At 31.1% G+C, this 14,959-nt stretch overlaps 2 protein-coding genes across 5 annotated transcripts in view; both read right to left on the minus strand.

Annotated features, from left to right (window-relative positions):
• Window positions 1-2,166: 2,166 nt before the first annotated feature.
• Window positions 2,167-10,308, minus strand: LOC108732534 (glycerophosphocholine phosphodiesterase GPCPD1). Of its 4 annotated transcripts, none has more exons than XM_018463406.2 (5): window positions 10,224-10,308; window positions 8,124-8,654; window positions 6,826-7,653; window positions 4,411-4,878; window positions 2,167-4,071 (listed from the first exon to the last, which is right to left on the minus strand). In XM_018463406.2, exons 2-5 carry the CDS (start codon window positions 8,628-8,630, stop codon window positions 3,658-3,660), a joined length of 2,217 nt encoding a protein of 738 aa, XP_018318908.1. In that variant the 5' UTR covers window positions 8,631-8,654; window positions 10,224-10,308; the 3' UTR covers window positions 2,167-3,657. The 4 variants fall into 4 exon arrangements, with proteins under 4 accessions (XP_018318908.1, XP_018318909.1, XP_018318906.1 ...); XM_018463407.2 differs by lacking the exon at window positions 10,224-10,308 and adding an exon at window positions 9,246-9,338; XM_018463404.2 differs by lacking the exon at window positions 10,224-10,308 and adding an exon at window positions 8,972-9,239.
• A 249-nt stretch (window positions 10,309-10,557) lies between these two features.
• Window positions 10,558-14,959, minus strand: part of LOC108732526 (serine/threonine-protein phosphatase 1 regulatory subunit 10) — an 11,125-nt gene continuing 6,723 nt past the window's right edge. Inside the window, exon 5 of the mRNA XM_018463390.2 lies at window positions 10,558-12,188. Coding sequence (XP_018318892.1) covers window positions 10,672-12,188 — 1,517 coding nt within the window. The 3' untranslated portion in view covers window positions 10,558-10,671. The remainder of the gene's footprint in view (window positions 12,189-14,959) is intronic.

Raw genomic sequence — 14,959 nt, forward strand, 5'->3', positions numbered from 1 at the left:
CCCCACATCACAGACATCAAAATACTAAAATTATACATTGAAAATACCTAAATTGATTCATATCAGAATAAAAAGGAATCCTAAAAGCTTTTTATTAAAAAAAATATAACGTTTTCGAAATTATATATTCTTCAGCCATATAGGTAGTTTATCTTTTCTTTTTCAAAAATGATTTAAAAGCATTAAGATAAAAATATTTTTATAATTACACTTTTACTGTATCATCATACATCATGTATCTTACTTGAAAAAGTTTCAGCTGTACAGTTGTTTCTTTGATTAGCCATCCTTTGTCAATCCTGCAGGAGTTATCGTAATCACCATAAGCCTGAGGTTCTTCTTTCACAGTTGGTGATTTTGCATCTACTCTTATTTTCCGAGGTTCTAGATTAGTTTCCCAGTTTCTCACTATTACTTGTAGTCCTTCCTCAACAATCACACAAACACAATAACGATATGAACAATCTTTGTCTTTAGGAACATACACAATTTTTGACCAAATTTCAGAGCAGCGTTCTTGATTCAGTTTTATACACTTTTCTGGCTGCCATGTACCTAATTCTTGACAATCTCCTACCACACACACGACTTCATCACATTTTAGATCAGGAACCCTTACACGAAATAACCATTTACGCAAAGAGATGTCTCCTTCAGAGCTTTCCTCTCCAGCACCTGCATCTCTTCCTGCTGCACACGCGTCACGCATAATATCATTTTCTGGATTTTCAAGGAAAAACCACTTCTGCATTTTTATACCTCACTTGTTAACTATCTAAGGAAAAAAAAATAAAATGTTTGTTTATTTAAACATGTATCAATATTTATTTAAGTAAATATTAATAATTAATGACGCAAAAAATGCAACTTTAATTATTACAATATTTGTTATTAATTTTTACTCTTTATGATAAGACAAAAATGGCAATTTATTGTCATGCAAAACTTGACGTAATTGTTATAATAGTGAAAAATATGGAAGTAAATTACCTATTTATTCAACTACATTAACTAAATTTAATCACATTTCTTTAAATTTTAAAAAATAAAATATGACATGGAGGAATGAATATTTTTTTTTTAATTACGTACATGTAATCACAACCAGGATAAAGTAAAGTGTCACCTTCACCACAAATAAAATTTTGGCAATACGAACGTAACGTCATATTTCCGTTTTGTTATTTCTCTCATGCCTTTTTAAAACTATCATGATTAAACTGCTCTGTCCTCTACCGAAAAGTTTGCTTTCAGAATTTACTTGCCACTAAACAAATAACTGAAACTTTCTGTTTTGCTTCAGCCAGTCAACTAAATACATGTATGCTTGCTATCTATAACCTATATACGTTGAAATTGGTATAACCTCCAAACGTCAAAATTGCAACTGCCAGGACCTGATCCAGTGTTCAGTCAGTATTGGTCGGTACTCATACTCCAAACTGATAATGTTATCTTCTATTTCACTGAAATTATTTTTTCTTTTATCTTAGTTTGATATCGTTGAGCATTAGCGTTCTTATAAGTTATAACTCATTTATAAAAAAAATATATTTGAGACCCATACAAGCCCTAGGGTTCTGTTTTCTATTCGGACGTACGGAACCCTAAAGAGCGAAAGTGCGATTCTGATTCACGTTACGAGTTAATAAGTAGAAATTAAACAAATATGTATTTATAATATTTATATACGTGGAATTTCTAATAGTCAGTCCTACCTACGCTTCAAGACCTAAATACTTTCGGGCATCTATTGTGCGATCTAATACGGTTGAGGGGGTATGGAACGCTTAAAACGGGATGATCATTTACTTTGATGTTCCTCGGGTTCTGCCAAATATTACTACTAATATACGTACGTTTCTATAATTCAAGAACAACAATACTATATATGTACAGGCAAAGCGTTATTATATTTGTTAAAAAATGCATTTTTTATATTATATATTTCATTATTTCCAAAAGAAATATTAATATATATTCCAGATAGCGAAAAAAGGTTACATTTGCTTAACTTACCTTACACATCTTACATCTTACGATTAGTTTTGAAATAAGACATTTTGCTTTTGTATCAGTTTGTAATACAAATAATACGAGAATGTATGCAGAAATATTTTTATTGGTATTAAGTAACTGGCAGTATATGTTAATAATAACTTAATATGTTTTTTATATAACTTTATTAATTGCTGTTTCCTTTATCTGTGTTGTACAATTATCAAACAGTATACAAATGTATGATATTACCACATAAGGAAAACACAGCAAATAAATTTCTTATCTAAACTCTATTTGAAGCAATAATATCTCCCTAACTTATTTATCACATTCCTTTATTCTTACTGTATAGATTGCAAAACATTACAGCGTTTTAGCATGAAAAAACCCATTTTTTTATTTTGTATATTTTTTGGTAACTCCTTATATATTAAAAAAAATATATGTTACCAATACTTACTATCTAAATTTTATACTAGAAGATTTATTTAGCAAAACAGAAATAGGGTTCATACGAGTATAAAAATGACTCCCATAGCAGCGTGTTTATTAGGTTTTCTAAAAAATTTTTTTATTGTCCCTTATAACACAATTCTAATACTTTATAACATTTAGGATCACTCCAACAGCTAAACACAATTATATTTACCATTATTATCGATTATTTCCAATTGAGCGAATGAATGTATCACTTACATCCTTAAATATGTTTTTATTGAGTCCATAAGAGTCCATGAATTTAAATCAAAAAAAAGTTACCAGGTTTTTTCGCTCAATATGAAATATGTGTATCAATAATAATAGGAAAATGCAAAGAAATTAGCAAAAATACCAAATATGGTCAAATTTGATTACAGAAATAATTGTACTTTACTGTTAGAATATTCCTAAATGCTATAAATTATTAAAATAAGTATAAACAATAAAAATTAGAATCGTATTAGAATACTTATAAAACTCACTGTTCATACTCTTGTCGACCCTTATCCTTGCACTGAAAATGCGAACAGCTTTGAATTCAATATTTTTTGTTTTTTTTTGTTACATTTTTATTATTTATTAAGTTGCATTAAAATTTTTTCAAACACAAACTTCCATTTTTTTATATATATATATCTTAAAAACAGTTACAGTAAATAGAACTTTTGTTTTTATACCATTAAATGAATACAACAGAATTTTTCTATGGTCAAAATAGTCATCTCTCCTCACTAAAAACTATTTACTTTAGCCCAATAAGGTAAATTTTTTCACAACCAAATAAATTAGAGAAATTCTTTAAAAAAAGAACTTTTTGTATCTCAACCAATCGAGAAAATCCGTTGTTATGTAAATATTTTTATGTCTTTTGCAAATATTCTGTTCACCAAAAGATGTTTTTAGAAATATAAAATTTTAATTACAATACTCAAAATAATTATGAACAGCTAAGTAGGTATCATTTTATTAAGGATTAATATGATTAGGCCCTAACGGAATTAGTTTTGAACTAATACAAAAAGTAAAAACGATACCTCAGTACCTACAATCACTTGAATTTGGTATTTACATGTATACTTAATTCTACGCAGCAGGGAAAAACGAGTTAAAGGTAAAGCTTTTAATAAATATTAAAAAATAAAGAGCTTGCTTACAAAAAATTTCCTAGTTCATGTCTTATGCTTCTAGTATAGTATCACTGTCAAGGGAAGATGAGGACTTTTGTCCGTTAATATTTTCTTTCTTGCACTCTTCTATCCTGCTCTCCAAACTTTCTAGAGACGTTGCAGTAGAAAATTCATGGAAATCTGCTCGAATCTTTGCAACATCTAAAATTCTTTCAATAATAGGCTCTTGTGGAGGCTGTGATTGCTCGGTTGTAGCAGCTGCCAGTTGAATAAGTTCTTTTTGTGATTCCCGAGCTTCCACCATGAAAATACTCTCCTTGACTTCTTTACTCGAATACTCGTAGATTTTATCGTAGATTATGCCATGGAGACCCAAATCTTTCAGATACTTTATTGTCCCTTTGTCTGCATTTTCATCGCCCCAACAGAATATCACTAGATTTGCTTGTAAAGCAAAATTAACCTATGAAAAAAACAACAATTATTTTCAAATGTCAACAAATTTATTTTTTATCGTTCTTTTCACCTTGTTCAATAAATTTGCTTTATCTGAGATATCCGTTTGAAAATAGTGTATTAAAATTTATATCTAATCTTCATAAACGAACAAATTGTCAAATTTGTTGTTACTGAATAAGTAATATAAAATCGCCTTTAAAACATTAACACGTTCTTGAATGCTAAACACATGAGGTAAAATAATGAACCATGGTTGAATTAATAAAACTGAAGAATTTAAACAACATTATTAGATATCCTTCCTTAATACTAATACGTAAACTGTAATATGCACAAATCTTACCTGCGAAGGATTTCTTAAAATATCCTCTGAATGAACGTTGACCCCTAAAAGTTCCATTAACGTTGCCTGCTGCACAGCAGCTGCAATACTAATACAACGAGGATCCATATACGGTGGATACTTCGTGGTTTCACCTTGTGTCAAAAACAGGACAGGATACTTGTTCTGTTTGAGTTTAATCATAGTGCAGATGTCCGGATTGAATGAAGAAAATATGATCTTCCTACAGTAACCATGACTCATAGCTACTTCGATAATGGTGTCCAGATACAAGTTCAAATCAATTGGATGATTGAGCTCATAGGAGCCGTCTTGAAGTTTCATAGTCCATTTGATTTCAATGTTAAAACCGGTGTGAGGATCAAGCACGTCCATCAGTTGACGTAATGTAGGGAATGGCTGGTGTTCTTCCAAATCATCATCGAAGAACCGGGGCATCTTCGATTTGCCTTCAGATAGGTGATACACCTACCATGAATTCAAATATTGTACGGTGGCAAAATTATATGCAATTCAGTTTCAAATATGAGATCACACACATGATTCTGATTGAAAAATTAATGAAATAGATTTTTCATCGGAAAATAATTTGACCAATTATTTTATACGTTGTTTCAAACCTACAAAATAAAAAAATACCTCTTCAGTTACGCATTGTTCTACTAAATGGGAAAATTAACATCGAATTATGTAGCTTAACTCAATAACATGCGTATACCAGTCAGCAGTCACGTAATTGCGACTAGTATTAAAAAATATTTTTAAACATGTGTTTAATAACACTTTTTTCGTAGAAAGTTTGTAATTGAATAGTACCTACGCTTTTCATTAAAATAGAAACGACTCAAATGGCAGTTAAAACACGAATTTTAAAACGAATATTACTAAACTAATTCAAAACCATCGCGTTTGCAAAACTCGCATAAAAATGAAATTTATATATTCATTTTAAAAAACTTTCAAGGTAAATTTATTTACTTAATTCGGAAACAATATTTATAAAGGTCGCATGTACATGTACCATATATTAAATTAAACATCTTAGCATTCTATGTTCATTAAGCGGGACGATCGGTAGCACGGCTCACATAAGCGTGACTGAAAAGAACGCCATAAGAACACAATTCTTGCATATGAGTATTTCGCGTGCGTCGTGTACTATACATACAATGGGGAAAGGTACACGTGTCTATATGTTCAGAAAAATTAATCATGACTAAAGGACAGGGGTATTTTAAATAATTGCTCGCTTGCCTCGTGGGCGTCCCAGGTTCGATTCCCGACTGATGCAATATCGCAGTTAATATTAGTGTTTATGTAATTGAAATATCTATTAATAAACATATAACTTTATAGCAATATTAATTACAAATTATGCTAAATTGCGATTTAATGAATCGTTGGAATCATGTAAAACCTTTCAAATGATCAAAACAACAAGTATTACAAAGAATTATAACCGCATTATCTTCTCAATTATCATTTGTGCAATAAAAACACATCGTTATCTAATCGTAATTGACATGTAAGTGGCTAACACAGCACTGAAATAAATACAATAAATTCTAATTTTCACTTTTGTATGAAACAAAATGATTATTATTTATACTAAACAGTAGAAATAGTATAGCTCAAAGCTCAAAGATAAAACAATACATACTTCACATTTTATCTCTACACTTTTTTTGTTTCAGTATATGAATTTTTACTATAAATGTTTCTAAGTACAAGCAAATATGAAAATTATGCCACCATTTATTCTAATTAAAAACATTCTTTTTAATATTGATTCTTCAATAATTAAAAAAATTATTTCTATAAACGTATTCTATACACAAAAAGCAGTAAGGTACCTATAACATTTCGTTATTCAAATAATCCAAAGCATTCGTTATCCTTCGTTTGCCTTAATAAACTTATAAAATTAAGATACCGTTGATGTAGTATCTTAAAAACTAGTGGAAGATTTACCTCAGAAAAACTCCTAAATATCCGTAATCTCAAAATTAATCGTTACCTTCATCTTAATGAAGCTTGGTTACATATCTGAATTAAAAAGTACCTAAGAGGGTGAAAATTTTTAAATTTTAAATACTACTGCAGCACGTGAAGCCGCGAGTAAAATCTAGTAATTTATAAAGTTTAATGATTAAAAATCATGCAGCCATATTGAGTTTTGATTTCAATTTGCATAAGAACATCAGGAGAAAATTTGATAACTGTTNCTTCATTTAATATCCCTATTATTATTACAAGCGGTTTTAAGAAAAATCTATCCTATCCGCCTGGTTCCCAAAAATTTAAGGCATAATTGATTTTTACATAAAACTCAACAAATAAAATGCTTTAACGAAATACTGGAGTTAAAAAAAAAACGGTGATAATAAATTTCATGATTATGTGTGAAAATTATACCTTCAGTAATCTGAGTTGTTCAAGAGTCAGTTCCTTTATGGGAAGTTCCAGCATGTCTGTCTCATCTAACTCCTTCTTTTTCTTCATCGAAATACACACATGATAATCGTGATAAATAATAGGAACCCCATCCTTACTGAGCTGTACATCAAATTCCACCATATCTGCGCCATGATCTATGGCTGTTTTCAAACTGGCAATGGTGTTCTCTCGTACCTCGGCGCAGTTCTTTGGCTCGCACTTAAAACTTGAACCGGAACCACGATGTCCTACGTCCAAACCGCACCATGTATTCCTCCAATATCGTGTATACGACACGCTCATGTCACATTTATAATTCGACATCGGACGAACCACCAAATATTCAAGCTCAATTTGACCTAACGGTCTATGTTTCGTACTAGTCACAGGAAGAATCACACTTCCTGCAGATGATTGTAACGCACTAGGGAGTAGATAGCTAAAGCCGGCATGATATGGAGGATCATCGTCAACTGCTTTTGTGCTGTATATGTACAAATCAATTAGAAAAGCAGTATTTTGGGGGAAAAGAATGGTACTCTGGAAGATTATCAGGTCACCACTCTGATATTCGACACCGAATTGACTTTGTGGTTGAAAAGAGCAGATTGGATCTTGAAGTTTACATACTTCAGTGTATGAAAAGCTAGGGTTCTCTATAATGTCGTTGTTTTCAGTACTCAAAGACTCTTCTAAAGCTTCTGCCATAGTTTTTGGAAAGTTCGCATTAGTACGGGTCAAGTTAATTGGAGTTACTTTGATGTAAATTTTGCGATTGGCATAACGAGGTCTCCATATTGAAATATTCTGAAATAGAAAATATTTACTATTACTATATATTAATAAAATAAATAATAATAAAAGGAAGTTTTTTAAACTTTGGTAAACATAACATTTACAGAAAAAAAATCTAACAGTTTACTGAAGATACCTTGAAATGTTGAGGAAACCGTTTCACAAATTGTATAAGATTGACATCATTTTAATTACATGAAATGAAAGATAAAAATAATATACATGACAATGAAACGACCCCCACATCACAGACATCAAAATACTAAAATTATACATTGAAAATACCTAAATTGATTCATATCAGAATAAAAAGGAATCCTAAAAGCTTTTTATTAAAAAAAATATAACGTTTTCGAAATTATATATTCTTCAGCCATATAGGTAGTTTATCTTTTCTTTTTCAAAAATGATTTAAAAGCATTAAGATAAAAATATTTTTATAATTACACTTTTACTGTATCATCATACATCATGTATCTTACTTGAAAAAGTTTCAGCTGTACAGTTGTTTCTTTGATTAGCCATCCTTTGTCAATCCTGCAGGAGTTATCGTAATCACCATAAGCCTGAGGTTCTTCTTTCACAGTTGGTGATTTTGCATCTACTCTTATTTTCCGAGGTTCTAGATTAGTTTCCCAGTTTCTCACTATTACTTGTAGTCCTTCCTCAACAATCACACAAACACAATAACGATATGAACAATCTTTGTCTTTAGGAACATACACAATTTTTGACCAAATTTCAGAGCAGCGTTCTTGATTCAGTTTTATACACTTTTCTGGCTGCCATGTACCTAATTCTTGACAATCTCCTACCACACACACGACTTCATCACATTTTAGATCAGGAACCCTTACACGAAATAACCATTTACGCAAAGAGATGTCTCCTTCAGAGCTTTCCTCTCCAGCACCTGCATCTCTTCCTGCTGCACACGCGTCACGCATAATATCATTTTCTGGATTTTCAAGGAAAAACCACTTCTGCATTTTTATACCTCACTTGTTAACTATCTAAGGAAAAAAAAATAAAATGTTTGTTTATTTAAACATGTATCAATATTTATTTAAGTAAATATTAATAATTAATGACGCAAAAAATGCAACTTTAATTATTACAATATTTGTTATTAATTTTTACTCTTTATGATAAGACAAAAATGGCAATTTATTGTCATGCAAAACTTGACGTAATTGTTATAATAGTGAAAAATATGGAAGTAAATTACCTATTTATTCAACTACATTAACTAAATTTAATCACATTTCTTTAAATTTTAAAAAATAAAATATGACATGGAGGAATGAATATTTTTTTTTTAATTACGTACATGTAATCACAACCAGGATAAAGTAAAGTGTCACCTTCACCACAAATAAAATTTTGGCAATACGAACGTAACGTCATATTTCCGTTTTGTTATTTCTCTCATGCCTTTTTAAAACTATCATGATTAAACTGCTCTGTCCTCTACCGAAAAGTTTGCTTTCAGAATTTACTTGCCACTAAACAAATAACTGAAACTTTCTGTTTTGCTTCAGCCAGTCAACTAAATACATGTATGCTTGCTATCTATAACCTATATACGTTGAAATTGGTATAACCTCCAAACGTCAAAATTGCAACTGCCAGGACCTGATCCAGTGTTCAGTCAGTATTGGTCGGTACTCATACTCCAAACTGATAATGTTATCTTCTATTTCACTGAAATTATTTTTTCTTTTATCTTAGTTTGATATCGTTGAGCATTAGCGTTCTTATAAGTTATAACTCATTTATAAAAAAAATATGAGTGCTAGCAGCACAGGGCAAAGTAGCATTACATTACATAAACGAAAGTTAGGATCAGTAATTTCTTATGCTGAAGTGTACGCTGTGTTGCATACTTATTTACAAACAATTCCATTAAATTTTAATTATTGATTGCTATACATCTATTAAAAGACCAGAATGGCCGACATCAGTGACAATGCGACAACAATTGAAAAAGAATGATGGCCGGCAACAGCAACAATTAGAAAAGAATGATGGCCGACACTACGTCATAATATTGTTCACAAAAGTGACTTTCGACCACTCGAAGCAATGATACTAACAGTTTCGAGCTCACAGTGACCGATAGGAGGGGAGAACTAGTATATTTTAATTATTTATATAACACAAATTTTAATTTATCTTTGATGTGTATTGTGTCTGAAAATGTTGCTTAAAAAAGTTTTGTTAGAAAAATTTGTTAAATTTCCTAAATACTGTCCTGGCCAGCTGTCTGACGTTATGAGTTATGACGTGGAACGACGATCCAGTAATCGGCAGAGGCATTGTCAACATTTTTTTAACGATAAGTCAGGTCCGTATTAGTTAATGTTGGTTAAATATTCGTTTTTTACAATTATTGAATGAAACAAATGTACAACGATATATGTACGTATTCGCATTGGATATCCGTATTTTCCACTCTCCTTCGTACACGAAAACTCGTTAAAACGAAACGCTTAATGCAGTTAAAAAATTAATTGTATAAATTGCGAAGCTTTAAATATATCCGAACAAAATTATTTATTATTTATTACATGAACACTTACCGTGGATTCAGTTTTGTAAAACGCTTTAAGAGTCTACATAAACTGTATGTTTTGAAAGCACGGACAAATATAACTAAATACCGCGACCCTACGTAGCAAACAAATGACATCCTTATCAAAGTAATTATTTTATAGTCAAAAATGAGTGGGGAAAGGAAAACTTGATTTTATTCTATAAACGATTTTATTTTACGCTTAAATGACTATGTACAAATGTACATTTCATTATGATAAATAAAGCCCTTAACACCTATTTTAGGTGGACTCAATTAATAAACCCTAAGAATTGTACAAATACCACTCAATCTTATAAAAGCATGTATAAAAAACTGTACAATATGGACAACCTTTATATAAGAAAGAAAACTTAATTTACAATACTCTTCATCTTCATGCTACAGATTCATATCACAATTTCACAATAAATTACAATAATCCATTTTCGCACTTAATTAGGGTGAAAGAAAAGACAATTATCTCTATTTCGACAATAACCGTGTTGTCGAACGTTTTTACACAATCTTGTTGGCATATGCCCACCTCGATGACCTCCTCGAACGTGATTCCAATTACCTGGGTTTGGTCCGTTCATTCGAACCCATGGACCAGTACCACCACCTCTCCGAAAACCCCTGTGAGCACCATGATGATCATGACCACCTCTAAAGTTCGGGTGATTCGGGGGGAACATCCTTGGCTGATTAAACAAAGGTGGCGGGAAATTTATATTGTTATCTTTCAACAGAGGATGGTGATTAAAGTTATCTGGTACTGCACCTGGACCTAGAGGTCCAGGAGCAAATCCTAAATTGGGATTCATTGGTCCTTGATTTATAATGTCTGGGGGAGGAACGTTCGGTACTAGCACTTGATTGTTTATATTATTCGGCATATTCCACTCTCCAGGTGGTAAAACATTGGGTGGAATAAAACCAGTTGGAGGACCACCAAAAGGTGCTTGAGGTTGTTGTTGAATGGGCATATTTTGTAAACTTGGCGGAGGAGCAATTCCAAAATTCTGAAAATTGTTCGCCACCTTGGGGAAAACTTGCGGAATGTTGGGCAAGCTCTGAGGAGGGGGTGACCCTTTTGGTTCTGGCCATGGAGTATTACGGTAATCATGATCAGGGTCATCAGGTGCTTCGATAGGAATAATTACAGGATCAGTAACCTGATAATTTTCAGGATCAGGTTCAGCAGGTGAATCTGGAATCATAGTCTTATGGAAATAGAGAGCTTGAAGAACGCTTTTTTCACGAGCAAACTGCACTTCCTTTTCGAGACTTTTAGAGCCCGGATCGGCAAGAGATTTTTCCAATTCAATTTCCCATGGAATGCGCCACTGTGTATGTACATCCATTAGATCCTCGTTTTGCAATTTTCTGCACATTTGTAAAGCCTCCCGTTCACCTTTTACGTCCAGTTTCGCCATATCACCAAACGCTTTCGTCACATTAACACGTTCATTTTCGTCCAATTCGAAGTATTGAATTTGCACCAAGTCTTCATCAGACTTCCATCGGATAGACTTCTTTGGGCCTTTCCGTTTCGTATATACCAGTACTCCTTTTAAACCGTTTTCGTCTTTGTTATGTTTATCTTCATCTACCTCCATTTCCTGTTTAGCATCCGTTGGTGTTGATGGTTCAATTATTTCATCTTTAGTCATTTCTTCATCCTTAGGAGTATTTAAGTTTTCTTTGTCGCCTTCCTTTATGCTTTCATCTTCGTCTTCCGCCTCTAGGGTATCCTTGTAAAATTTAGGAGGGGTAATATTCCTTAACGCCATAGGGGATGTTGTTTCAGTATTAACAGTGGCCGCTTGTGTGGTAGATGGTGAAATAGGAGGTGAAGAAGAATCTTTCGAAGTACTTGGCCGCCTTCTTCGCTTCTTTGGTTCTTTTTTCGAGCTGGCGGATGCTGTTAATGCATCCATGAACATATCACTTTCTTGCAAAAATGCCGCTGAAAGGAAAAATAGAACTAATAAATGCATAATTCATTTCTAGAATATTACGATTAAATATATATAATTTCTTGAGGAACTCATTGGTTCATCATTTCGAATTTTATTTGTTTAATCGGAGATTTGTTGTGTGTATGTATGCACGCTTGTTTCCTTAATACTAATACCAGTGCAAATAATAATTAATTCAAAGTACAGGTAAAATTTTAAACTAGTTAAGGATATGGGTTGCTCTAGTTTTAGGGAAATGCGAACATTAGCTCAGGATAGGAAAGAGTGGAGGTGCGTGTCCAACTAGTCTTAGGACTGACGACCTTATGATGATGAAGTTTAAGCTGTATTTACTAATTATTAAATAGTCAAAATAATTGAAATAACAGATTTGTTAGTCATAATTTTTTAATAGAATAACTATTAATAACAAGCAAATAGAACAATGATAGCAACATTGTTCAGAAAGTTCTAAAGAACAATCGTCAATATTTTTACATTAACTCATTTTATCTATACATATTTCAGTACTTTTTCTTTGTTACTCAATATTCTAAAAAAATTGGCATCTGTATTTTGTTTACTTTACAAAGTAAATCTTTTCTTGTATATAAAATAAAATAAACTTAATAATCTGAACAAAAATATTGATGTTCATTGAATCCTGGTTGTTCTTTTTAAAAAATTAACAAAAAGCAACTTCACTTGCATTATGTGCATACGTTTTCAAAAAGATATAGATATACTTTTTGCAGGTGGACTAGTCAAAACTATCAAAGCATGTAATAGGTATTAAATGCTACGTTAAGTTTCGAGGAGACCCTCATATAGCAACCACATTTGAAATTTTAAAATGAAAACAATTACTCAAATTTCATTTACATTTTTTTTTGTTAGTTCATAAAATATGAATTATTCTTCAGTTAAACAAATGAAAACAAAAAAATTTAAGTTTTTTGTTGACTCCAAATTGAACACTTTTTTTTTAACGCATGCCTTCAGAGATATGCAATAAAATAATAAACGTCATCAAAACCAATTATTTAAAATAAGAAACTTATAAACGGACCGTTTCCGGGGTTTGAAAATATTTGTTTTTTTCATTTTCATATTTATGGAAGTGGACAATACTGACTTTCTGACCAAAAGTAATCAGGCTCTGTGTAGTATCACACATTTGATCTTATCATAGTTTCCCTGCAAAGTTACACCTAACGTTTGTTAATAGATACAGTCGTTTTTTTTTCGGAATTATGAGCATTTCAAATTACTTGTGTGTACATTAATTTAGTAAACAAAGTACCATATTTTCCTAGCATAATTCAACTTTTTAATTAATTTTTCTTACTTTGATAGACTTTCATAATATACAACTTATCAGTTGTTAAAAATCATAAGATAAACCATCACATTATTTATTAAACGCATGTTTTAGTAATTAAACTTTACACACATTGTTTACAAATAGACCTTAATGTAACTTTTAATACCCCTGCTTTCAAAAATTTTATATTTGCCAATTTAATTATTCCGCAATTATTTTAATATTACTACACTGCTGAAAATAATTTAAATCTCTGATTATCTTTAGGGAATATACTTGTAATCAAATTTATTCTTTAAAAAAAATTATTCACTGTAATACTTTTGCTTAAAGGTAATCATTAGCCACACTGCATAGGTACCTAGCGAACCATTTTTTCGTATTTTTGGCACGTATTTGAAAAATTCTTTCATTATTTTGAAAAGAAAAGGCAATAATATGCTTATATCAGGTTCTTAATTAATTATATCGAACTTGTCTAATGACCTTTCTATAACGGACGTGTAAAGAAATGTTTTGTAATTATTGCTTTCAGAAGTAAATACCAAAAATTTGTTACAACTGCTGGCAATTTTTTATTAAAAATAATCCGATAGAAGTATCTAATAAGACGCCGTCATAATAATAAAGAAGTACTTTTATTTACCCTGCAAATTGTATAAGCTCCTATCATTCTACAAATTTATATAAAATATTATCAATATATGTATAACACAGTATGTTGGTGTTTCCCCAAGAATTTTCAAGCACGATTAACCTGTTAACTTCAAAATAGTACTTTTTCTAAGAAAAATAAATCATAAAATAAAGAGAAAACAAAGTTATTATTAATAAAATAACAAGACTTTGTTTTCGCTTTATCTATATATCAGTTTAAATTGTTTGGCAATATTAACAGAAAGAAAACCAGGGCAAAATAAAAAAGTTTAAATGTAACAATAAATTAATCATATTCACACGGTGATTTATCATTTCAATTTAGCATAGGATCTGAGCAATAAAAATTATTACGCAAAAGTTTGAAAGTCCGCGTTACTGTATACAATCCAATTTAAACAGTAAATTCCAACATATTTTTTTATATACAGAGCACATCTATTATATAAAAGTATTCTGCGTACAACTTTGTAGTCACTGATTACGTCACAATCTCACTTTACGACACTACATTGACGTCATATTGCATAGGGAACTTCCCTTTTCGAGTCAATTCCTTTTTAAAGGTTATACCGTCACAAGGTCACAACGATTGCCGTTATCAGTTATTTTTTGTAGTACTTGCGTATACATAATATATACAATACTTGTAGAGAATTGGTAAATAACGACACAATGCTATGTAAATCAGACCTACATATACATACATAAAACAACTGTAACTTAAAATAAATCTTTGTAGTTTTCTCGCGGCGAAACTATAAAATGAAAATATACTATTTATACAGCTTTAGCATT

This window comes from Agrilus planipennis, unplaced genomic scaffold (assembly GCF_000699045.2).
Source record: "Agrilus planipennis isolate EAB-ADULT unplaced genomic scaffold, Apla_2.0 scaffold48, whole genome shotgun sequence".
Lineage (NCBI taxonomy): Eukaryota > Metazoa > Arthropoda > Insecta > Coleoptera > Buprestidae > Agrilus > Agrilus planipennis.

Bases quoted from the DNA above. Each gene is read 5' to 3' on its own strand.
- LOC108732534 (XM_018463406.2), bottom strand. From the start codon at position 8,630: ATGCAGAAGTGGTTTTTCCTTGAAAATCCAGAAAATGATATTATGCGT. The intron at 4,879-6,825 runs GTATAATTTTCA...AATTCATGGTAG, and splicing joins AACAACTCAGATTACTGAAG to GTGTATCACCTATCTGAAGG. The intron at 4,072-4,410 runs GTAAGATTTGTG...TTTTTTTCATAG, and splicing joins TTTTAAGAAATCCTTCGCAG to GTTAATTTTGCTTTACAAGC.